The following is a 24,857-nucleotide window of genomic DNA, read 5'->3' as shown; positions in this document are numbered from 1 at the left end:
AAGATGAGAGATGTTAATAGATCTGTGCAATTCTTCTTAGTGATTAAACTATAAATGTGTAAATTGGGGAAGGGCTAATTGTACATCTACACCAGTGCACTGCATTACTAAATTAGACTGAGACAGCAACAATCACCCAGCTGTTTTGAAACATCTTTTAGAAATATATCTGCAACTATAATTTTTCAATATGTAATGTACGCATTTACATCCAATTTTGTCACCCTCCAACTTCTGGACTTATAGCAGCAAGAAAATATTCAATAACAAAGAATTGGAAGCATAACATAATAAAATGTCACAAAGAAAGAATCAGCTATACAGTGATGGAAGGGGAAAATGGCATGTTAAAGTTCGCTGACTGTCAAGCATTAGTTGAGTTTAAATTGTGAGATTCACCACGCTGACTTGAGGTGTGATTCAGACGCCTCTACCCAAAAAATGAGTTCTTCAGTTGTGAGCCTGACCATAAAACAGCTGTTTACCTAATACGTGCTAAACAGCGGAAGCAACATGCTATAGAAAGAGCTAAGCGATTCCACAACCAACGGATCAGTTCAAAGCTCTGCAGTCCTGCCACATCCATTCGTGAATGGTGGAGGACAATTAAACAACTAACGGGAGGAGGAGGCTCTGTAAACATCCCCATCCTCAACGATGGGGGAGTCCAGCACGTGAGTGCAAAAGACAAGGCTGAAGCATTTGCAACCATCTTCAGCCAGAAGTGCCGAGTGGATAACCCATCTCGGCCGCCTGCCGATATCCCCACCATCACAGAAGCCAGTCTTCAGCCAATTCGATTCAATCCACGTGATATCAAGCAACGGCTAAGTGCACTGGATACAGCAAAGGCTATGGGCCCCGACAACATCCCGGCTGTAGTGCTGAAGACTTGTGCTCCAGAACTAGCTAAGCCTCTAGCCAAGCTGTTCCAGTACAGCTACAACACTGGCATCTACCCGACAATGTGGAAAATTGCCCAGGTATGTCCTGTCCACAAAAAGCAGGACAAATCCAATCTGGCCAATTACCGCCCCATCAGTCTACTCTCAATCATCAGCAAAGTGATGGAAGGTGTCATCGACAGTGCTATCAAGCGGCACTTACTCACCAATAACCTGCTCACCAATGCTCAGTTTGGGTTCTGCCAGGACCACTCGGCTCCAGACCTCATTACAGCCTTGGTCCAAACATGGACAAAAGAGCTGAATTCCAGAGGTGAGGTGAGAGTGACTGCCCTTGACATCAAGGCAGCATTTGACCGAGTGTGGCACCAAGGAGCACCAGTAAAATTGAAGTCAATGGGAATCAGGGGGAAAACTCTCCAGTGGCTGGAGTCATACCTAGCACAAAGGAAGATGGTAGTGGTTGTTGGAGGCCAATCATCTCAGCCCCAGGACATTGCTGCAGGAGTTCCTCAGGGCAGTGTCCTTGGCCCAACCATCTTCAGCTGCTTCATCAATGACCATCTCTCCATCATAAGGTCAGAAATGGGGATGTTTCTCTGATGATTGCACAGTGTTCAGTTCCATTCGCAACCCCTCAGAAAATGAAGCAGTCCGAGCCCACATGCAGCAAGACCTGGACAACATCCAGGCTTGGGCTCATAAGTGGCAAGTAACATTCGCGCCAGAAAAGTGCCAGGCAATGACCATCTCCAATAAGAGAGAGTCTAACCACCTCCCCTTGACATTCAACGGCATTACCATCACTGAATCTCCCACCATCAACATCCTGGGGGTCACCATTGACCAGAAACTTAACTGGACCAGCCATATAAACACTGTGGCCACAAGAGCAGGCCAGAGGCTGGGTATTCTGCGGCGAGTGACTCACCTCCTGACTCCCCAAAGCCTTTCCACCATCTACAAGGCACAAGTCAGAAGTGTGATGGAATACTCTCCACTTGCCTGGATGAGCGCAGCTCCAACAACACTCAAGAAGCTCGACACCATCCAGGACAAAGCAGCCCACTTGATTGGCACCCCATCCACCACCCTAAACATTCACTCCCTTCACCACCGGCGCACTGTGGCTGCAGTGTGTACCATCCACAGGATGCACTGCAGCAACTCGCCAAGGCTTCTTCGACAGCACCTCCCAAACCCGCGACCTCTACCGCCGAGAAGGACAAGAGCAGCAGGTACATGGGAACACCACCACCTGCACATTCCCCTCCAAGTCACACACCATCCCGACTTGGAATTATATCGCCGTTCCTTCATTGTTGCTGGGTCAAAATCCTGGAACTCCCTTCCTAACAGCACTGTGGGAGAACCTTCACCACACGGACTGCAGCGGTTCAAGAAGGCGGCTCACCACCACCTTCTCAAGGGCAATTAGGGATGGGCAATAAATGCCGGCCTCGCCAGCAACGCCCACATCCCATGAACGAATAAAAAAAAAAACCAAGGAGAAGACTGGTGTCCTAAGGCGAACCTTTGAACCACAACAACCACTTTTTTGTGGTAGGAAGCTGGTTATTTTTCTTACCACCCAAGTTCTTCATAATAAAAAAATCAATAGGTTTGCATGCCTAATACTCTAGGACATCTTCATTACATCAGAGTGGTTAACTCCTCGTATAACTCTGGTCCCAGTGCAACTCCTAAGCCTCCAGAAAGCACTTGTGGGTAACATCAATAATTTTTTTCTCTTTTGCAAGGTATAACTTGGGACTTGACACAAGAGGCATAGCACAGAGTCTGTAAGCGTGCACATTTTGGATAGAATTATTCTATAACCTTTTACTGTTGCAACCAAGTATATCTAAAATAGCCAATTTAGCAAATCAGTTGCATAATTTATTTTCAAAGGCCTCCGGCAATTTATTCATGCAAAGCTTTCTCAGATGCACTAAGATGAATGGACACGTAACACATAAGTCCTCCCTTATGAAATATGAAGTATACCAGAATATAGATTTAAAAACTATACAACTTCAAAAAGGTATTTTCTCTTACCTCTCACTTCCACTGCCCAAGCATTGTCCCATTTTTAATTCAAGAGGTGAAGAGCTTCTCTCCACATTCTGCCAATACTGCACTGAACTCCATGGACACCAGAAAGCCTATCAGAGGTGTGATTGGCACACCCTCTCCCTCTAGGGAAGTTTCTCACCTCAGTTCAATGTCTTTCCTAGGTTCTACCACTTCAGGGAACACACAAGGCAAACAGTGGACACCATAAAAATCAAACAAACTTACTCTAAATGAGACATTCATTGAATTTTGATAGGATAAATAGGGCAAGTCTTTCCTCTGGTTAGAGAGTCAGTGATGAAGGGTCATCAATTTAAAATTCTAACCGAGAGTGAAGAGAAAGGTTCGGAGAAATTATTCATGCAGTGAGTTGTTAAGAGTATGTAATGGCTCGTTACAAAGAACAGTTGAGGCAGAGACCACTGTGGGAAGAGTCGGTAAACATTTGAAGTACAGGAAACCACAGGGCTATATGGAAAGAACAGAGCAGCGACATTAATCGAGCAAAGAGCTGGCACAGTCACAAAAGGCTGACCGGCCTCCTCCTGTGCTGTAAACTTCTATGGTTCTATGAAATGAATGCCCCAGAATGGCCGCATGCAGACGAGATCCAACTGTTGTTAATTTTACATCACTGCAAAATCAATGAAATGCAAATACATATTCATATCATTTTTATTACTGCATATTGATCACAAAGAAACAACCAGACCAGTGTGGTCTTTCAGCTCATCTTTCCATTGAAGCTATGATCTTCCAATCGCAGTATAAGAACACGAGAAATAGGAGCAGGAGTAGGCCATACGGCCCCTCGAGCCTGCACCACCATTCAAAAAGATCATGGCTGATCTTCAACCTCAACTCCACTTTCCTGCCTGATCCCCATATCCCTTAATTTCCCTCGAGTCCAAAAATCCATCTTTCTCAGCCTTGAATATATTCAACGGCTCAGCATCCACAGCCCTCTGGGGTAGAGAATTCCAAAGATTCACAACCCTCTGAGTGAAGAAATTCCTCCTCATCTCAGTCTTAAATGGCCAACCCCTTATCCTGAGCCTATGCCCCCTAGTTCTAGACTCTCCAGCCAGGGAAAACAAACCTCAGCATCTACCCTGTCAAGCCCCCTCAGAATCTTGTACGTTTCAATGAGATCACCTCTCATTCTTCTAAACTCCAGAGAGTATAGGCCCATTTTACTCAATCTCTCTTATCCCAGGAATCAATCTAGTAAACCTTCGTTACATCCCCTATAAGGCAAGTATATCCTTCCTTAGGTAAGGAGACCAAAACTGTACACAGTACTCCAGGTGTGGTCTCACCAAAGCCCTGTACAATTGTAGCAAGACTTCCTTACTCTTGTACTCCAACTCCCCCTTTTCCCTCCAATTATCTCTTGAATGATCCCAAGGTGTTTACTTACACTACCCTGCCCAGAAGACCATTCTAGATATTAAATCACTCTTTTGCATGAAGAAGTGCTTCCTGACATCAATCCTGAATTTGCCTTTTACTAGTTTGTACTTATGTTGCCTTACCAAACAACAATTTGTATCTTTTTAGCATCTTTAATGTACTAAATGTCACAAAGTGTTTTACAGAGTAAGAGAATAGGCATCAAGCCAGTGAGACAACAGTTAGGAGGAGATGATAAAGTTCGGTCAAAAAGTTTGATTTTAAGAAGGTTTTTAGAAGCGGAAAGGCAGAGAGGTTGCGGAAGTGGGTTCTGGAGAGTGGGGCTGAGACTGAATGTTCTGCCACCAGTGGTGGGACACAGGAAAGGGGGATGCACAAAGCACTAGGTCAAAAATCTGCAGGGTGCAGGAGCGGATATAAAGCAGGAGGAGGCTGCAGATATAGAGCTCTTTTGAACTTTAAAAAAAAATTGGACGTGCTTTAACTTCAAATAGTACAACAGATCAACCTTTTCTAATCAGTGCATTACATATCTCTATAGGGGTCCTTCTCATTCATCTCCAAGACTCAGTTTTAAATCTTTTGACAGTACACAGCTGTGGGTAGCTCTCAATTTATTTAGCTTTCAGGATAATAATTTTGTTTTGAACACTCATTTGGTTGTGGAGGGGAAAAGCGAAGTAATGCAGTAAACTGTAAATTGTTTTAAAAATAAGTACAAAAGATATGTAAAATTGATTTAGAAAAATATTTTGGATTTTCAAAACTCCACCCAAAGCAATCTAAAATTAAATGGTTAATTTCCCTCGAAGCTGAAATGTTAGTCAACCGTGTGCATGTGTGTGTGTACGGTGTAGGAAGAGGGCGGGGAGTGGCAAGAGACAAGCCTGATCCTGTCCTTACCTGACATTCATACACATGCACTTTCCAGGAGGGTGAATAGAAAATGATTAGGAAAGGGAACCCTGGCTAATTATTTTTTTTCTATCTCAGGGGCACTAAGTCAACGGTCATGATCTCTTCCAGGGTGGCAGAAGGTCAATTAAGCTGGCAGAGACTGACAATCAAACTTGGAGCCTTCTGGGATTCAATGACTTTACCAACTGAGACATTAAAATATAATTTTTTAAATGGAACAAAATAAAGCACACCTAAATTTCTGAAATACACAGCGGTGTGGCAAAATTCAGCAAATGGTACTGTATATTTCAATTATAATGTTGAGTGGTGACAGGTACAACTGTTTCTCATTCCTGCACTAGATTTTTGGAAGGAAGTTAATGTTCATAACTTGGCAACAGTACAATCACTAACCACACACCTGATCAAGGCTCACAATTAAAAAAAACTGATGGAAACATGAATTTATTTGAAAGAAAACGAACTGCCACAAATGCGATTTTAAACTATGCACCACTGGTACACAAATCAAAAGGTTAATATCTTCCATTTGACCATCTTGTTTCAAACATGACAATCATGTGAAACAGTTTGTGTTTTTAAAGAGAATGAAAAGCAAAGATGTAACTGTCAGCAAACAGAAGGGTAGCATATTCAATTTTAATGAGTAGACATTTAGCTGTGAATACAAATCACGTCATGGTCACTTGCACATTTAGAATTAATGGGGATGGTTAATGTTTATCTCAAACATGCTTATTCATGAAAATTTCTTATGCAAATTAGTTTATAATGATGTTGCTCATCTCCCATTGTGACCTTTAAAAAATTGAACCAAACTCAATAAAAATTCAAAACCCTGACACACACTATGAACTGCATCTAAAAACAAAGTGTACAAAGTACCCAATTGTCCATATAATCTTCTGAACTGGTTTTGATCGCCTGAGGCAGTCGGAGAGGAATTTTCCAGTCTTTTTTCCCCTTATTAGCCCTGGGTTTTTTCAGTTTTTTGCCTCTCCCATGGCTTGGGGGGGTGGGGGGGTGGTAAGGAAGTCTTTAGTTATGATGCTCCAGCCATTGTGTGTAAGGCAGGCTTGATGGACCAGCTGGTCTTTTCCTGCCATCAGTTTTGTACGTTCGTATGCCAGCTGAAGCTCCATTCGTCAAGAGGAGCTCAAGCCTTACATAGCTGTGACAAAAAGATCCTCAAGAGTATACGGTAAGCTTTGACTTTGGATATAAATGGACATATCACTGTTAAATTTGATCAAATACCATCACCAGAACTAAAAGTCATATATGCTTCATGCACTTATGGAACATTTCATATGCATTACTATTTAAATTTTAAAAATGCACAGGTTAAGATTTATTCCAGTACAGTTGAAAATGTAAAACCAAAATTGAGGGGGGTTGGGATTATGTATAATGGCTACATCTAAATATTTTTTCCTTCTAAAACATGTGAGGATTTTGACAACTTTCCACAAAATCAAATGTACAATATAATTAAAAATAAAGTTATTTCACTTCAGTGACCTTTCTTCATAATTGATAAATACATCAAGCTAATAAACTTAAATATCTTACTGTCTATTTATCATTACTTTCTTCTTTGCAACTGAAACTAAAAGAATTTCACAGCAGAGATTCCCACGGGAAAATAAGAAAAGATGAAGCATATACTGCAGTACGCTTGGGTAAAAGATATCTCTGTCGATATTATAAATTCCATTCCACAATTAGCCATCAGGGAGCATAATTAAAACCAGGAGATGAGTTGTTCTGAGTTTTCCTCCTCCCTAAAACATCAATTCTCTGCTAACACTCAATTTCAAATTACAGCTTTACAAAATAAATTTGTTACGTGGCAATCCTTCTGAATTAAAACAAAATAGGCAACTCCTCAGCCTCTTTCAACCTAAACATTTTTGAGGTTACAAACATACAAAGAGGATGAGAAAAGCCCATCATGCCCAACAATGCTTGCCCGATCCACTGGACAGCCTCAGGCACTATTCGCAGCCTCTAGTAATGCCAGCTCCTGGGCTAGGCAGAAAAAAGTTCTTCCTAAAAAATAAATTGGAACCAATTTCAGGAAAAACTTCACAGACTCCTATAAGACAGACAATCATGCAAGCTCCAGGACGCCAAGGCTCATTGCTCAGAAAACATATCCAATCCACACAAGCTGCAGTGTCCTTCTAACTCAGCAATTTATCAAGTGCTTTCTTAAAAGTACTTCAGCATACCCACATTTATTACGTCAGTAGCCTATTCCAGAACACAATAACCTTTGGAGAAGAAATACTTACTGGCATTTAATCTGATTATGCCTATGAAATCTACAGGCACTGCCCTTATTCCTACTATCACTATTCATTTGATTATTTCACTCAAATCCATTACATGTGATCCTTTCATGTATTTAAAAGCATGAATTATATCTCCCTGAATCTACTTTTCTCCAAATTCTTACTAAGATTATTTCTGCTCTCGTATTTTCAATCACTCTCATGGGCAAGTCACATACCTTCAAGTATGTTCATCTTTGTCTTGAGATTTAGGTAAGCTTTTGATAACGTGCTCAAGAAACTGAACAGCAAATCCGGTCTGGTGATTGTTTATAACTACTGGACTTATCTTACACCTCAATAAGATCTTACTCCAATCTTCGTAGGTGGTGGAGCATTATATCAGAACTCATTTTAGGTTGATATCATCAAAATTATTTTATAAGATGAACAACAAACAAACAGTCATATTGATGGAGTCTCCCATCGAATCAACAGATGAGTCTCAGTTGTTATAGGTGCGCTGATGGGAGAAAAGGCCAACCCTAGGGCACAACCCTAGACGCATATCACATTGAAAGCCAAATGAGTTGGGTAGATGAGTTGTCTTCCGTGCCAGGCACTTGGCAGCCAGATCTCGCAACCTCAAATTCATTCAAACCGTCCCAGCAAACATTCTGCCACTTTGGTTTGTTGATGGCTGTGTCTTCTTGGGAATTGGGGTTAATGTTGCAAGATTTCAAGGTGACCTTTAGTGTGTCTTTATAGCATTTCATCTGCCCATCTCTGTTGTGATATCGGACTGCAGCTCACTGAAGACAGCTTTGGAAATTCTATAATCAGGCGTATGAACAGCATGTCCAATGCAACTGGACCTTTTTGATTGTGGCCTCAATTCCAATCATATTGCAGCACTTGAGGGCATCCGCGTTAGGCACCCTGTCCTGCCACTTAACGCCAGCGATAAGTCGTAGACAGCACAAGTGGAAATGGTCACATCACTTGATGTGACAGCAGTACCAAATCCACAACTCTGATCCATATAGTAGGTTGGTGAGGACAACAGCTTGGTATGTAATAACCTTTGTTGGCAGACTAACCTCTCGTTCCTGCCAGAGTCTCCACTCGAGTTTGCCAAGCATAGAGCTAGCGCTGCCAATCCAGTGAGTGACATCGTCGTCGATTATGGCATGCGAGAGACGCTACCAAGGCAGCAGAATTTGTCCGTGACCTTAAGCAGTATATTATTGATCGTAACCACGCGGGGTGTGACTGGATGACCAATTATGGGCTGGACTTTGAAATCAGTCTTTTTTAAAGTTGATTGTGAGCCCAAAATGGTGTGCCACCCAAGCAAAGCAGTCGGTTAGCAGCTGAATGTCTTTAAGTGTGGGCAAGTAACACGCAATCAGCAAAGTCATGTTGAACAATTATCTGCATTATTTTCATTATTGCATGCAGCCAATGAAGGTTGAAGATGCTGTCGTCAGTTCAGCATCAAATACAGATTCTCCTGTCACAGTTCTTCAACGCCTCAGGCAGTACCGCAGCAAACAGTATTCTGAACAGGGTTGGGGCATCCTTGTTTGATGCCGATAGTGACTACAAATGGTGCTGACAAGCGACCTTGATCGATTACTCAGGTCATCATACCAACATGCAATTACCAAACAATGTTCACAGATCTACCAGGGAATCCAAACTTTAGTAGAATCTCCCACAGTGCATCACAATTCACAGAATCAAATGCAGTTGTGATGCAGCAGTCATAAAATGTAGTTACAATCAATATCCTTCAACCTCACTTCTCAATTCAACAAAATAATCAAAAACACTGAAACTATAAGAACTAAGCTAAGCTTTGGTAAATAACTTTAAAAAATGTTTCTTTTCTGAGAATTTCTTCCCACTTAATGGTCCTGAATTTCTGCAGCAGTCCCAATTTCCTCCCCTTAGCTGGCTATTAAAGTCCATATGTATCATGACTGGATTTAAAGAGACTGTCAATAAAATAAAACTAGACAAAAATACCACTTTTGTGTCAGAGTCCATTCACTTAACCTATTTAAAATCACTTTACAACTTACTAATTTCCTCCTTACCAGCAACCTTTACACAAATTTTTGTATCATCTTCAATACTGATATACTATTTATGCACTCAAGATTGTTGATAAAATATAAAACAGAAAAGGATCCCTCAATCTTGGGGATCTCCATGTCACTGGTCCCCAATCTGAACTCCTTCCACTGATAATCGCCCCCTCATTACATGATTTCAATCAACTCTCAATCCATTCTACTATTTCTCCATTTATAGCATGGTAACTAATCTTTTCTAATAGCAACCTATGCAAAGCTTTATCAAAAGGTTTTTAGAAATTGAAGTGGACAATATTCAAGGATTTCCTTCATCAATGTTTTAGTTGCATCATCAAAAAACTCAAATCACTACATAATTAAAGGATATGGGAGTCCATTTGACCCACCATAGTTCATCCATCCAGAAATATCCCAAATTCCACCCAATGCAGTATCCAACTTATTATTAAATGATCGCTGGGTTTTCACCTCAATCTGGAAATCCATTCCTTGTATTGATCATTGTGTGAAGAATTTCCTTATACCAGCATCTTGTCCTATATGTGCAATTTACTTTGAGGTAAATAACCAAATTTGCTTTTTCCATACATTTAACTATCATATACTTCCATAACCTAGTGACACATAACCTGGCCCTCTAAAAGCCAATAATTGTGGTACTCATTTGCACGAACAAACATAATAATCTCATTTCTTCACCAGAACTGAAGTTAAGTTCGGTGACCTTAGTTCCCAACATCTGATTAATTTCCTTTAAACACGGGGGAAGTACAATTAAAACTTGTTTAAATTTTAAAAAATTACAGGCAAAGATTGCATAAATAGCTTAAATGTCTACTCGCGGATACAAATAAGATCAAGAAATCCCTGCAGAAACAGCAGCTTCAGCTACATACATTTTATAGTTTGTCAGCAGCATCATATGTCCACAACAACTGACCTGTAAAGATTATGCACATACAGCAAAGCATTTGAATTCAAGTCCATTACGTTGCATCTCAATTCTGAGAAAGCATCAATTGATGCAAGCTGCCATATTTTATTAAAGTAAAAAATTAAAAATTAAAAATTTGATCCAATTACAAAAAAGAATACAACATTGTGAAAAAACGTTATGAAGAATCTTAAAAACATAAATGATGTTTAAAAAGATATTACCACACTATTGTACTAATCCAGGCTGGCACTTCAGTGCAGTACTGATGTGGGTGCCGTCTTTCAAATGAGGTGTTAAACTGAGGCCCAGTCTACCTGATCAGGTGAATGTAAAAGATTCCATAGCGCTATTCAAAGAGGGGAGTTCTCGTGGCTCTATGTAGGACCTTGCTGCATGAAAATTGGCTGCTGTGTTGCCTGCATTACGCGTCCCTAAAGAAACTGACAGGAATGGGGGGGGGGGGGAATAGGGGGAGAATGATAGTCAGACAGGAGGAAGGGGGAAGAAGATAGTGAAGTGAAAGGGGAAAGCGTGTAGAGGAGGGGAAAAGGAGAGAAAGAGGCAATGAGAAGAGTGAGAGCAGGGGGGAAAGAGGGGCAGAGGCAACAGAGCAGGAAGCACAGGGGAGAGAGAGGAAAGAGGAGCAAGAAGGGGAGAAGCGAGAGAAAACAAAAAAAAATTACAGGAGAAAAAAAGAGGGTAGAGGAGGTACGGAGTGAGAAACAGTAGAGAAAGAAAGCAAGAAAGAAAGAGCAAGCTCGATTCTGGAGGTTTTATTATATTGAATGGTGGATTCATAAGATCATAAAAGGACCACAGCGAGTCACTAAAGGATACTGTAGGGCAGAGTCAAACTGATTCTCAGGTTATGGCAGAGTTGCTAAATGACTATTTTGCATCAGTCTATACTCCTGTAGAACGATGCTTATGTTCCAGATGAGGGGTGCTTCGTCTTAAGTAGCATTATTAATATTAAAATAGATAGTAATGTCATTTTGGATAGGTTAGAAAAGCTCAAAATTGATAGGGCTCAAGGTCCGGATAATATCCATCCAAGGGTGATTATAGAGATGGGATAGGTGCTCAGTGAGTCCCTTGCCCATACCTTTAATAGTTCAATAGAGTCAGGGATAGTTCCGTTAGATTGGAAGCTAGCTTATGTAGTTCCTATTTTCAAAAAAGGAGACAAATCAGAGCTGGGAAACTACAGGCCTATCAGCCTGACATCAATTATTGGGAAGATACTAGAAGGGATCATGAGATGTTCTTTATGATCACTGGGAAAGGAAAGGGGCCATTAAAAATACACAACACGGCTTCTGAAAAAAAACAGGTCGTGCCTGACAAATTTGATATCTCACCAGGGTAGTAGATGAGGGTAATCCGGTAGACATTGTCTACCTGGACTTTCAGAAAGCCTTTGATAAGGTAATTCACGCTATGGTATCAGTAGAAATTTGACACGCTGGATCAGGAATTGGCTCCAATCCCGCAGCCAAAAAGTTGTAGTTAACAGATGTGGTTCAGCCTGGAAACATGTTATTAGTGGTGTCCCCCAAGGATCGGTCCTAAGCCCGCTACTCTTCACAGTCTTTATTATTGACCTGGACAGTGGTGTTGGGAGCATGGTAAGTAACTAAGTTTGCAGATGACACCGAAATCTATGCAAGGGTTAAGACAGTAGAGGAGTGCAATCAAATTCAGAAAGAATTAGATGTGCTAGGGGAATGGGACACACATTGGCATTTAATTTAGATAAATGAAGTGTTTTGCATGTTGGTAGGGCCAACACAAAATATACGTATCATTTGCAGAGAACAATACTGAAAGAGGTTGAGCGACAAAAAGAGCTTGGTGTTATTTTGCACAAATCAGGAAAGGTTCATGTCCAATGTGGAGAAATTGTAGCTAAAGCTAACAAGTGATTGGGCTGTATTAATAGTACCATTCAGTATAAATCAAAGGACAACATTTTGACACCATACAGGTCACTGGTCAGACCACATCGAGAATACTATGCCCAGTTTTGGTCCCCCCACTTGGTGGGTGATATAGCAGCTACAAAGGAGAGCTACAAGAATGATTAATAGCTTAAAAGAACCTCAGCTACTAAGATAGGCTCAAAGACCTTGGTCTCTTTACTTTAGTAAACAATTTTACAACACCAAGTTATAGTCCAACAAATTTATTTTAAATCCCACAGGCTTTCGGGGGCTTCCCCCTTCCTCAGGCGGTGTGGAAATGACATTTTCGAATCCTTCGCATTTTAAGATCACAGAACAATGCCTGGTGATTACTGCCCGTTGCCAAGGCAATCACAGTGAGCAGACAGAAAGGTGTCACCTAAAAAGGCCACCGAATATACAAACCCCAAAAAAAGAGAGAGAGAGATAAGGAAGACAGTCAATGACCCGTTATATTAAAAACAGATAACATTTGTTCGCTGGTGGGGTTACGTGTAGTGTGACATGAACCCAAGATCCCGGTTGAGGCCGTCCTCATGGGTGCGGAACTTGGCTATCAATTTCTGCTCGACGATTTTGCGTTGTCGTGTGTCTCGAAGGCCGCCTTGGAGTATGCTTACCCGAAGGTCGGTGGCTGAATGTCCATGACTGCTGAAGTGTTCCCCGACAGGGAGAGAACCCTCCTGTTTGGCGATTGTTGCGCGGTGTCCGTTCATCCGTTGTCGCAGCGTCTGCATGGTCTCGCCAATGTACCATGCTCTGGGGCATCCTTTCCTGCAACGTATGAGGTAGACAACGTTGGCCGAGTCACAGGAGTATGAACCGTGCACCTGGTGGGTGGTGTCCTCTCGTGTGATGGTGGTATCTGTGTCGATGATCTGGCATGTCTTGCAGAGGTTACCGTGGCAGGGTTGTGTGGTGTCGTGGACGCTGTTCTCCTGAAGGCTGGGTAATTTGCTGCGAACGATGGTTTGTTTGAGGTTGGGTGGCTGTTTAAAGGCGAGTAGTGGAGGTGTGGGGATGGCCATAGCGAGGTGTTCGTCATCAATGATGACATGTTGAAGGCTGCGGAGAACATGGCGTAGTTTCTCCGCTCCGGAGAAGTACTGGACGACGAAGGGTACTCTGTTGGTTGCGTCCCGTGTTAGTCTTCTGAGGAGGTCGACGCGATTTTTCGCTGTGGCCCGTCGGAACTGTCGATCAATGAGTCGAGCGTCATATCCCGTTCTTACTAGGGCGTCTTTCAGCGTCTGTAGGTGTCCATCGCGTTCCTCCTCGTCTGAGCAGACCCTGTGTATTCGCAGGGCCTGTCCATAGGGGATGGCCTCTTTGATGTGGTTAGGGTAGAAGCTGGAAAAGTGGAGCATTGTGAGATTGTCCGTGGGCTTGCGGTAGAGTGAGGTGCTGAGGTGCCCGTCTTTGATGGAGATTCGTGTGTCCAAGAAAGAAACTGATTCTGAGGAGTAGTCCATGGTGAGCTTGATGGTGGGATGGAACTTGTTGATGTTATCGTGTAGTCTCTTTAGTGATTCCTCGCCATGGGTCCATAGAAAGAAAATGTCGTCGATGTATCTGGTGTATAGTGTTGGTTGGAGGTCCTGTGCAGTGAAGAAGTCCTGCTCGAACTTGTGCATGAAAATGTTGGCGTATTGGGGTGCGAATTTGGTCCCCATGGCTGTTCCGTGTGTTTGGGTAAAGAACTGGTTATTGAAGGTGAAGACATTGTGATCCAGGATGAAGCGGATGAGTTGTAGGATGGCGTCTGGAGATTGGCTGTTGTTGGTGTTGAGTATTGATGCTGTCGCAGCGATGCCGTCATCGTGGGGGATACTGGTGTAGAGTGCCGAGACGTCCATCGTGGTGAGAAGTGTTCCTGGTTCAACAGGTCCGTGGGTACTGAGTTTTTGTAGAAAGTCTGTAGTGTCGCGACAGAAGCTGGGGGTTCCCTGCACGATGGGTTTCAGGATGCCCTCAATGTATCCAGAGAGGTTCTCACACAGGGTTCCATTGCCTGATACGATAGGACGTCCGGGTGTGTTGGCTTTGTGTATCTTTGGGAGGCAGTAGAAGTCTCCCACGCGGGGAGTACGTGGGATGAGAGTGCGGAGGATGTTTTGAAGGTCTGGATCGAAGGTCTTGATCAGTTTGTTGAGCTGATGGGTGTATTCTTTGGTCGGGTCTGCGGGTAACCGTCTGTAGTGTTCCTGGTTGTCCAGTTGTCGGTATGCTTCTTTGCAATAGTCCGTTCTGTTCTGTATGACGATGGCTCCTCCTTTGTCCGCTGGTTTGATGACGATGTTGCGGTTGGTCTGGAGAGCTTTGATGGCGTTGCGTTGTGCTCGGGTGACATTCTGGACTGTCTTCCGAGTGCGGCTGATGAATCTGGCATAGACGCATTTCCTGACAGCTTGAGCATACATGTCAAGCTGAGGGCAGCGACCCTCTGGAGGAGTCCAGTGAGACTCTTTCCTCTTCGGTTGCTGTACCGCGGATCCCTCTGTCTGCTGTTCCGGATCGTTGATTGTCTCATTGGGTTCGCTGCTGAAATTTTGTGGTTTGTGGTAGAATTCCCGGAGCCTCATTCTCCTGATGAATTCCTCTGTGTCTGCCACGAGACTAGTGGGGTCCATTTTGGTAGTGGGGCAGAAATTGAGCCCTCGGCTGAGAACTTCGATTTCGTCTGGTTGAAGGGTGTGGTCGGACAAATTGACGACAGACTTCCCTGTGGTTGCAACCGTGGTACCAGGGGAAGCTTGGTCGATGCTGGTGGTGATGCCGAGTTTCTCAAGCTTCCTGCTCTTGGTTTTCATGTAGGCAGCGTAGTTCCGTTGCCTCGTCTGTTTGGCGGTATATCGTAGCTGGTCTGCTGTGTCCTGAGTACAGGTTGAGAGTATGGACTCTATCTTAGTTTCGAGGTTGTGGCTTCTGCTGTAGAGTTGGTGTATGAGATGGTTGCGGAGTGTGCAAGAGGTACGGCGGCAGAGTCTCTCAGCATAATCCGAGTTGTATGTGGACTTGAGTGGGTTTGTGATTTGTAGTCCTTTCGGGATCTTGTCTGCTTTCTTGCAGCTCTGTAAAAACTTGATGTCTGTGTCTAAATGCGCGATCTTCTTGGATATCCTTTCCACTGTGAGCCGGCAGTTTGTGGTGTTGATGGTAGCCATGATGTGGAGATGCCGGTGATGGACTGGGGTTGACAATTGTAAACAATTTTACAACACCAAGTTATAGTCCAACAATTTTATTTTTAATCCCACAAGCTTTCGGGGGCTTCCCCCTTCCTCAGGCGGTGTGGAAATGACATTTTCGAATCCTTCGCATTTTAAGATCACAGAACAATGCCTGGTGATTACTGCCCGTTGCCAAGGCAATCACAGTGAGCAGACAGAAAGGTGTCACCTAAAAAGGCCACCGAATATACAAACCCCCAAAAAAGAAGAGAGAGAGAGAGATAAGGAAGACAGTCAATGACCCGTTATATTAAAAACAGATAACATTTGTTCGCTGGTGGGTTATGTGTAGTGTGACATGAACCCAAGATCCCGGTTGAGGCCGTCCTCATGGGTGCGGAACTTGGCTATCAATTTCTGCTCGACGATTTTGCGTTGTCGTGTGTCTCGAAGGCCGCCTTGGAGTATGCTTACCCGAAGGTCGGTGGCTGAATGTCCATGACTGCTGAAGTGTTCCCCGACAGGGATATTTACTTTAGAGCAGCATAGACTTAGAGGTGACCTGATTGAGGTCTATAAATTAATTAAAAGGCTGGATAGCATCCCTATTGATAGATTATTCCAGTTGATCAGGTTGGGGAGAACCAGGGGACACAAGTTTAAACTATGGAAGAGTAGGAATAGACTGGAGGTTAGGCGATTCTTCTTTTCCCAGAGAACTGTGAGCCACTGGAATACATTGCTGGGTGCTGACTTTCTGCATGCCTTCAAGAGGGAGCTGAACTGATTCCTGACTGGGGCAGAGATCGCATCATACAGAAGGTAACTGTCTTTATAGATAACACTTGGTCGATGAAATCTCCTGGAATGGTTTCCATTGCCTGAGGGGTTCAGAGAAGAATTTTGCAGAGTATTTTTTCCCTTATGGGCCCTCGGTTTTTTCTGTTTATTGCCTCTCCCGGGAGAATACATGGCTGCAAGGGTGGGTGTGAGAGTGGGAGTCAGAGGAGGAGTGTTTCGCCATGATGGTCTGGCCATCATGGTACAGGGCAGGCTTGATGGACCAGCTGGTCTTTTCCTGCCCATCAGTTTCATATGTTCTAGCAGCTTTATTATTCATTGTGACTTTTTCCAGTTTACAGTTTATGTCACCTCCCTTTGGAACTATTTGATGCCTATAAGCTTAAAACCACAAAAACAAAGCAATGCTCCAAATCAGAAATATAATTGTAGCTCATTCTGCCAAAATCATTTTGGGAACAAAATTTTAGCACAAGTCAACACAGAACAAGGAAGTGGGTAAGATTTCCATGGCCAGCCTAATCAAAACACCACTGTACCAGTTGATGAATCATGCAAGCCTGCTTCACATTACTTTTTAAGTATTAATTTTTCTGTAAACATAAAATAAGAGAGTTGGGAAACCGTATTAGTAGCAACAGTATTTGTAAATGCTGTTAAACTCTGCTTGTTGTTGCAGTTATTCCTTTGATACTGCAGTTTAAGCTCCAAGAAATGCTGTAGTTAAAATCCCACCCATTTCTATGTACAAGAAGTTACTGTCTAGGTTTGCTTTCGTTTCATGATTTGTTCCACGATAACCTAAACCTGCTCACATTCACAAATGGAAGATAGACTCACACTATAATGATTTCTGAAGAGCAATAATCAAGTTCTCTCAAATAAATACAAAATAAAATGAGAGAACATAAAATGAGAAAAAAAAGGGAGAGAGAAAACAGGGAACTACAGACCGGTTAGCCTAACATCAATAGTAGGGAAAATGCTAGAGTTTATTATAAAGGATGTGATAACAGGACACTTAGAAAATATCAACGGGAATGGACAAAATCAACATGGATTTATGAAAGGGGAATCATGTTTAACAAACCTACTGGAGGTTTTTGAGGATGTAACTGGTTGAATAGATAAAGTAGAACCAGTGGATGTGGTTTATTTGGATTTTCAGAAGGCCTTTAATAAAGTCCCACATTAGAGGTTATTGTGCAAAATTAAAGCTCATGGGATTGGTGGTAATATCATGGCATGGATTGAAAATTGGTTAACAGACAGGAAACAGAGAGCAAGAATAAATGGATCTTTTTCGGGGTAGCAGGCAGTGACTAGTGATCGTTGCTTGGGCCCCAGCTAGTAACAATATATCAATGATTTGGAAGAGGGAACCAAATGTAATATTTCCAAGTTTGCTGATGACACAAAACTAGGTGGAATCATGAGTTGTGAGGAGGATGCAAAGAGGCTTCAGGGCGATTTAGACAAGTTGAGTGAGTGGGCAAATACATGGCAGATGCAGTATAATGTGGATAAATGTGAAGTTATCCACTTTGGAAGGAAAAACAGAAAGGCAGAGTATTATTTAAATGGTGATAGATTAGGAAATGTTGATCCTGCTCCTATTTTTTCTATGTAACACACACTATGTAATAGTGGATAAATTCTGCCTTAAAGAATTTATCCACTATTCATAATTTCATTCAAAAAAGCTGAGGAAACAGAAATTCAGTATAAATATGACCATTATTCTATTGCCTATTTTTGTAAAATACTGTAGAAATCAGCAAGACCGCAAGAAATGAAAAATAGCTTGAAACATGGGAATGTATAATGTTCACAATGCATAAGGAGTGAAATCCCATAGTACAATATTCAATTGCGACATTTTAGTTTTAAACTTTTCCCACTTTGAAAAAACAACCCAGAAGCTGTCCATATCAGTCTTTCTGGATTGATGCAGAGTTTTCATGGACAGAAATGGTAAACTGCACTGCTCGAATAAAATTAATGAACTTGATTCCATGGGTCTGCACCTTGATGTGGTGGGAAGGCTTGAACCTGACAGCTACGCTGGCAAGAGTATAAATCCTGATAGAGTCACCTAAGCCAGATTGGTCGAAGGTAGAAGGCAGTCCACCAGTCCTCCTGGTTGGGGGTTACTTGTCAGGCCAATGACCCGTCCATGTAAAAATTCCTTTTATTACAGAAACAACCCAGACACAAGACAAGTCTCTTACAGACTTAAAAATATTTACATCAACTGTGCAGAACCACAATCTGCTGGATGCAAGGCAAGATGATATTCTGATGGAGTCAAATATCTGGCTCTGGACAGACAGCAAAGGAAGAAACGGGTTACCTCATATGCCATGAGGCACAGGAGATTCTAACTAACTAACAATGCAGTACAATATAAAGAAATAGAGAATTCATGAAAACAAAACCTACATAAAAGTTGTTAACAGTAGAAGACTAAGACAGTCAGACTCCTACAATAACCATTTCAAATTGGCACAAGGTAAATCGGATCAGAGAGATGAATGCGTGGCTCAAAGATTGGTATGGGAGATGTGGGTTTCAATTCATGGGGCACTGGCACCAGTACTGGAGAAAGAGAGAGCTGTTCCATTGGGACTGGCTTCACCTGAACCATGCTGGGACCAGTGTTCTGGCAAACCGAATAACTAGGGTGGTAGAGAAGGCTTCAAACTAAATGGGGGGGGGGGTGGGGGGAGGGTTCAGGTGGGGCAAAGTTTAGATTGATAAAGAGAAAAGACAAGGAAATGGTACAGGAAATTGATGGGGGTAATGATAAACAGTGTGTCAGGAAGGGACAGAGCATACAAACATATGGATGCACTGGCAAATGGGGCCGGGGTAGGAAAGAATAGTAAAAAGACAAAATTAAAGGTTCTTTATCTAAATGCTCTAAAGGGACCAATGTTTACTTCAGTTACCCTCTTCCTTTTTATATACTTGTAGAAACTTTTACTGTCAGTTTTTATATTTCTTGCTAGTTTTACCCTCATAATTTAGTTTCTCCCTCTTATTATTCTTTTAGTCATCCTTTGCTAGTTTTTAAAGTTTTCCCAATCTTTGGGCTTACCAGTAATCTTTGCCATGTTGTATACTTTTTCTTTTAACCTGATGCCATCCTTGACTTCCTTAGTTAGCCATGGTTGGTTCACCCTTTTGTGGAGTCTTTCCTCCTCACAGGGATATATTTTTGTTGTGAGTCATAAAATATCTTTTTAAGTGTTTGCCACTGCTTATCCACCATCATACTATCTAATCTGTTTACCCAGTCCACTTTAGCCAATTCTTCCCTCATTCCTTTGTAATTACCCTTATTTAAGTTTAATACAGTAGTTTCAGACCCAAGATCCTCGCTCTCAAACTGGATGTGAAATTCTATCATGTTATGATCACTGCTTCCCAAGGGATCCTTTACTTTGAGATCATTAATAGTATGTTGGTGGATAAGCAGTGGCAAATATTAAAAAATATATTTTATGACTCACAACAAAAATATATCCCTGTGAGGAGGAAAGACACCACAAAAAGGGTGAACCAACCATGGCTAACTAAGGAAGTCAAGGATGGTATTAGGTTAAAAGAAAAAGCATACAACGTGGCAAAGATTACTGGTAAGCCCAAAGATTGGGAAAACTTTAAAAACTAGCAAAGGATGACTAAAAGAATAATACAGAGGGAGAAACTAAATTATGAGGGTAAAACTAGCAAGAAATATAAAAACTGACAGTAAAAGTTTCTACAAGTATATAAAAAGGAAGAGGGTAACTAAAGTAAACATTGGTCCCTTAAAGAATGAAACTGGGGAAATAATAATGGAAAACAAGGAAATGGCAGAGGAATTGAACAGATATATTGTATCTGTCTTCACAGTAGAAGACACGAATAACATATCAATAATAGCAGATAATCCAGGGGCAAAGGGGTGGCAGGAACTAAAATCCATCACTATCATTGGAGAAAAAAATACTAGATAAACTAATAAGACTAAAGGCTGACAAGTCCCCTGGAACTGATGACTTGCATCCGAGGGTCTTAAAGGAAGTGGCTACAGAGATAGTGGATGCATTGGTTGTAATCTTCCAGAATTCACTAGATTCTGGAAAGGTCCCAGCGGATTGGAAAACCGCAAATGTAACACCCCTATTCAAGAAGGGAGTGAGACAGAAAGCAGGTAACTATAAACCAGTTAGCCTAACATCTGTCATTGGGAAAATGCTAGAATCCATTATTAAGGAATTAGAAGGACACGGAGACTCATAATACAATCAAAGAGAGTCATCATGGTTTTATGAAGGGGAAATAGTGTCTGACAAATTTATTAGAGTTCTTTGAGGAAGTAACGGGCAGGATGGATAAGGGGGAACCAATGGATGCAGTGTATTTGGATTTCCAAAAGGCATTCGATAAAGTGCCACATAAAAGGTTACTGCACAAGAGCTCATGGTGTTGGGGGTAATATACTGGCATGGATAGAGCATTAGCTAACTAACAGAAAACAAAGATTCGGGATAAAAGGGTCATTTTCAAAATGGCAATCTGTAACTAGTGGGGTACCGCAGGGATCGGTGCTGGGGCCTCAACTATTTACAATATATATCAATGACTTGGATGAATGAACAGAGTGTACTGTGGCCAAATTTGTTGATGGTACAAAGATAGGTGGAAAAACAAGTTGCGAGGAGGACACAAAATGTCTGCAAAGGGATACTGACAGGTTAAGCGAATGAGCAAAATTTTGGCAGACGGATTATAATGTGGGAAAACGTGAAGACATCCACCTTGGGAGGAAAAATAAAAAAGCAAAATATTATTTGAATGGAGAAATACTACAAAATGCTGCGATACAGAGGGATCTGGGTGTCCTCATACATGAAACACAAAGTCAACATACAGGTGCTGCAGGTAATCTGGAAGGCAAATGGAACATTGGCCTTTATTTCTATGGGAATGGAGTGTAAAAGCAGGGAAGTCATGCTACAGCTGTACAGGGTGCTGATGAGACCACACCTAGAGTACTGCATACAGTCTGGTGCCCTTATTTAAAGAAGGACATACTTGCATTGGAGGCAGTTCAGAGAAGGTTCACTCGGTTAATTCTGGGTATGGAAGGGTTGTCTTACGAGGAAAGATTGAACAGGTTGGGTCTATTCTCATTGGAGTTTAGAAGAGTGAGAGGAATCTTATTCAAACATATAACATTCTCAGGGGACTCAAAAGGGTAGATGCTGAGAGGATGTTACCCCTCATGGGGGAATCTAAAACTAGGGGGTCGACTCCTATCTCTTATTTCAGAAGTAAAGTACTCTTAGCCTTACCTCTCCTCCCACAACACAAAGTGTATTTTAAAAGAGATATTTCTCCTTGTACTATTTTGTGATTTACAAAATCATTTTTGAGCCTTCTACTGTAACTATGCACACTTCAGCCCTTCCTTCTCATTTTCTCTATATTGTCTCTTTTTCTCAGTTTCATAATGTCTGTACTGTTTACTCTCCCATTTCAACAACCAACATCTAATGGGATGATGAGACAGCAAGAATAGGGCACCCTATCAAGTCCTCCAATGCTCTAGATGTTCTGGTCAAGAGTGCAATTTCAAAATTAAAGAGAAAAAATGTGATGTGTCACAATCTATCATACAAGTGTGTGTGTGTGTGTGTGTGTGTGTGTGTGTGTGTGTGTGTGTGTGTGTGTGTGCGCGCGCGTGTGTGTGTACATGAAGGTCACCTAAATAATGTATTCTTTTTAAAAAAGTCTCAGCTTGGGGCAGAATTCTGGCAAAGTGATATCTGCAACACTGAATAACCCACTGTTACCTCACCATTAGTAGATGCATTTGATAACAACTTGCATTTATATACCACTTTCAACTTGACAAAACGTCCCAAGTCGCTTGGCAATTATGTTAGTAATGTCAACGCTTTTAAGTCGCTCCAAACCAGTTGCATGGATAACAGCTTCAAACAATTTTAATTAAGAAGTTCTCTCAACATTTCAAGTCCAGAAGTTACTTTTAGTTCTTGGTTTTTATTGGTATTGCTTCACCAAAAAGTATAGTTATCTCATTATTTGAAATGATCTTAAAACAGATGAATGCATTTGGAACACATTGGATTTCCAAAAATGATCCATTCACAGTACAAGGAAAGGCTTTATAAAAATACAGTAAAACATTTGCAACCAACCAGATCTACTCTCAAACTGTTTGTATCAGAGTCTATTCATGCAGAATAATCAATTATTTTTAATCTGTGGAAGCTGGTTTAGTATGATATACAATTTTATATTATTCTTTTCACATCCACCCTACATGTTCTAGGTTCCATTGCATATACTGCTCAAAATCCAATAAGCAGTGGTCCATATCACTATTTTGACATAATTCACAAATGAAAGGTCAAAATAAAATTGTTTCCTGGACTCAAAATATAATCAAAGCATCCTGGAAACTTACTTGTCAAGGAAATCCTTGTCCACTACAGCACAGATGTCAAGAAGGGGGTTTCCCATCCCAAATAGCACATTTTCTCTGAAACCAAAGCAAAAGGGCATGATTAGTTCACTGCCACAGTACTCTAGAACTGAAGGAGGCACTTGCAACTTTTCCCAAAAGACAGACTAGAAAACCATATCAGGTGTTAGATTTCCCATTTTATTTTTTAAAAAGCAGAAAGATGCGTATCAGGAAAACTTCTGATTCGTTCTATTGGGCAAAGTTACTGTATTCAGCCTCCAGCATGGTTCCTTCTGAGCTTTGTGCAGCATTATTTGCATTCACAAGGTGAAAAATAGTATTAAGCAGCAGTCTGCTATCACAGCAATTATTTTGAACATTTCAGAGAAAAAACAGCAATTGCTGCCAAGCATTTTTAAAAATATTTGTTCAGCATGAGACAAGACGTCAGATTGCACCATAGAATGACAAAATGTAGTTTTGTACTCGCTATTCCCAAGGTGCCAACAGAACCAACAAATGCAGACAAGCTGACTTCTCATGTGGAATCACAGCTAGCAGCTCTTTCATACCTCCTGTGGTCAGCTTCAAAGCGGTAGACGGCCTTGGAGCAAATCACTCATCCATTCTCCTACCTTGGGAAAGCGCACAGGGAACCAACTTGCAAAAAGAGAGCATTATCCTTACCATAAATAAATATTTTATAATGCTTTACCATTCTAATACCCACCATTTTACCCTTGGGAGTGAGTAATCAGTGTTAAATTTAAGATCTACTAGTTTCAGAATTTTCTATGCAATGTTGTTTCAACCAAATTAAACCACAATGTTAAATCATTTTAAATATTAATACAGGTGCATTCCACTAGTATAAACAGCTTAACACGATACAATTTGGAATTGAATTGGTTAGTATGGATCTATCTCATTTAGGCCATCAGATCGGCACAGGAACAGCCGTAAAAAAAAATGCGATCACTTGATGTTCACAGCAGGGACCCATGTACAGGAATGAAGTGCACACGAAATTAAACAAAAGAAAAACAAGCAGCAAGTGAATCCCAGCAATCAACTACATTAAAAGAATACAAAAATAGTTGAATTAGAGGGGACTTTTACAAACATAAAAAGTGCCTTAGAGACACTTTTATGTGCTCTTTACAAGTTCCTGGGAACTACTGTGACAAATTCTTTTTAATGACCCCACCAGATTCGCTACATCTGCTTTACACAAGTATATATCAAGCAGTTTCTTTGGCCATTACGGCAATCATGAATCTGAATCAAACAATAATCAAATAAGATCCTTCTATTTTGTGACAAAGACATTTTTTTTTAAACCAAAGCAACAGTCTTCTTCAGCAAACTGTGCCAAGCAGACCCAGAATCATGACTTAAACTTTTGGTTCGTGAAACACTGCCCTCATTTTGCAAAGTCGGATGTTGTGGAACTAACTGGCATACGTGTATGGTGGAAAGGAGGATGAATTTGGCAGACAAATTGAAAACATTTTATTTCAAAATTGAGTCATTGCATTTCTGAAAGCAAGGGTGGGATGTACTGTTCAAGTCAAAAGATGAACCAAAAACTGTGTCAAGATGTATTCATCACAATCCAGTAAGTTGATTACATACGACAACGTACACAACTCAGAACTTTGCGAGAACTTGCAACTCCTTTACGATTACCCATATAACACAACTATATTAGCACAACCAGAGCACACACTCCAATTAATACACTTTGTGCAAATTAGACAGCACAAGCAAAGGTAATGTGAAATGAACACTAAAAAAATCTTTTTTTA

General features: G+C 41.4%; 1 protein-coding gene across 3 annotated transcripts in view; it reads right to left on the bottom strand.

The window, feature by feature from the left end:
• Window positions 1-24,857, bottom strand: part of LOC137304093 (adenosine kinase-like) — a 215,844-nt gene that overhangs the window by 170,698 nt on the left and 20,289 nt on the right. For all 3 annotated transcript variants that reach the window (XM_067972565.1, XM_067972566.1, XM_067972567.1), the window contains exon 2: window positions 23,050-23,124. In XM_067972565.1, coding sequence (XP_067828666.1) covers window positions 23,050-23,124 — 75 coding nt within the window. The remainder of the gene's footprint in view (window positions 1-23,049; window positions 23,125-24,857) is intronic.

This window comes from Heptranchias perlo, chromosome 36 (assembly GCF_035084215.1).
Source record: "Heptranchias perlo isolate sHepPer1 chromosome 36, sHepPer1.hap1, whole genome shotgun sequence".
Classification (NCBI taxonomy): Eukaryota; Metazoa; Chordata; class Chondrichthyes; order Hexanchiformes; family Hexanchidae; genus Heptranchias; species Heptranchias perlo.
The sequence above is the reverse complement of the archived record's forward strand: the minus strand, read 5'-3'. Positions and strand labels throughout refer to the sequence as shown.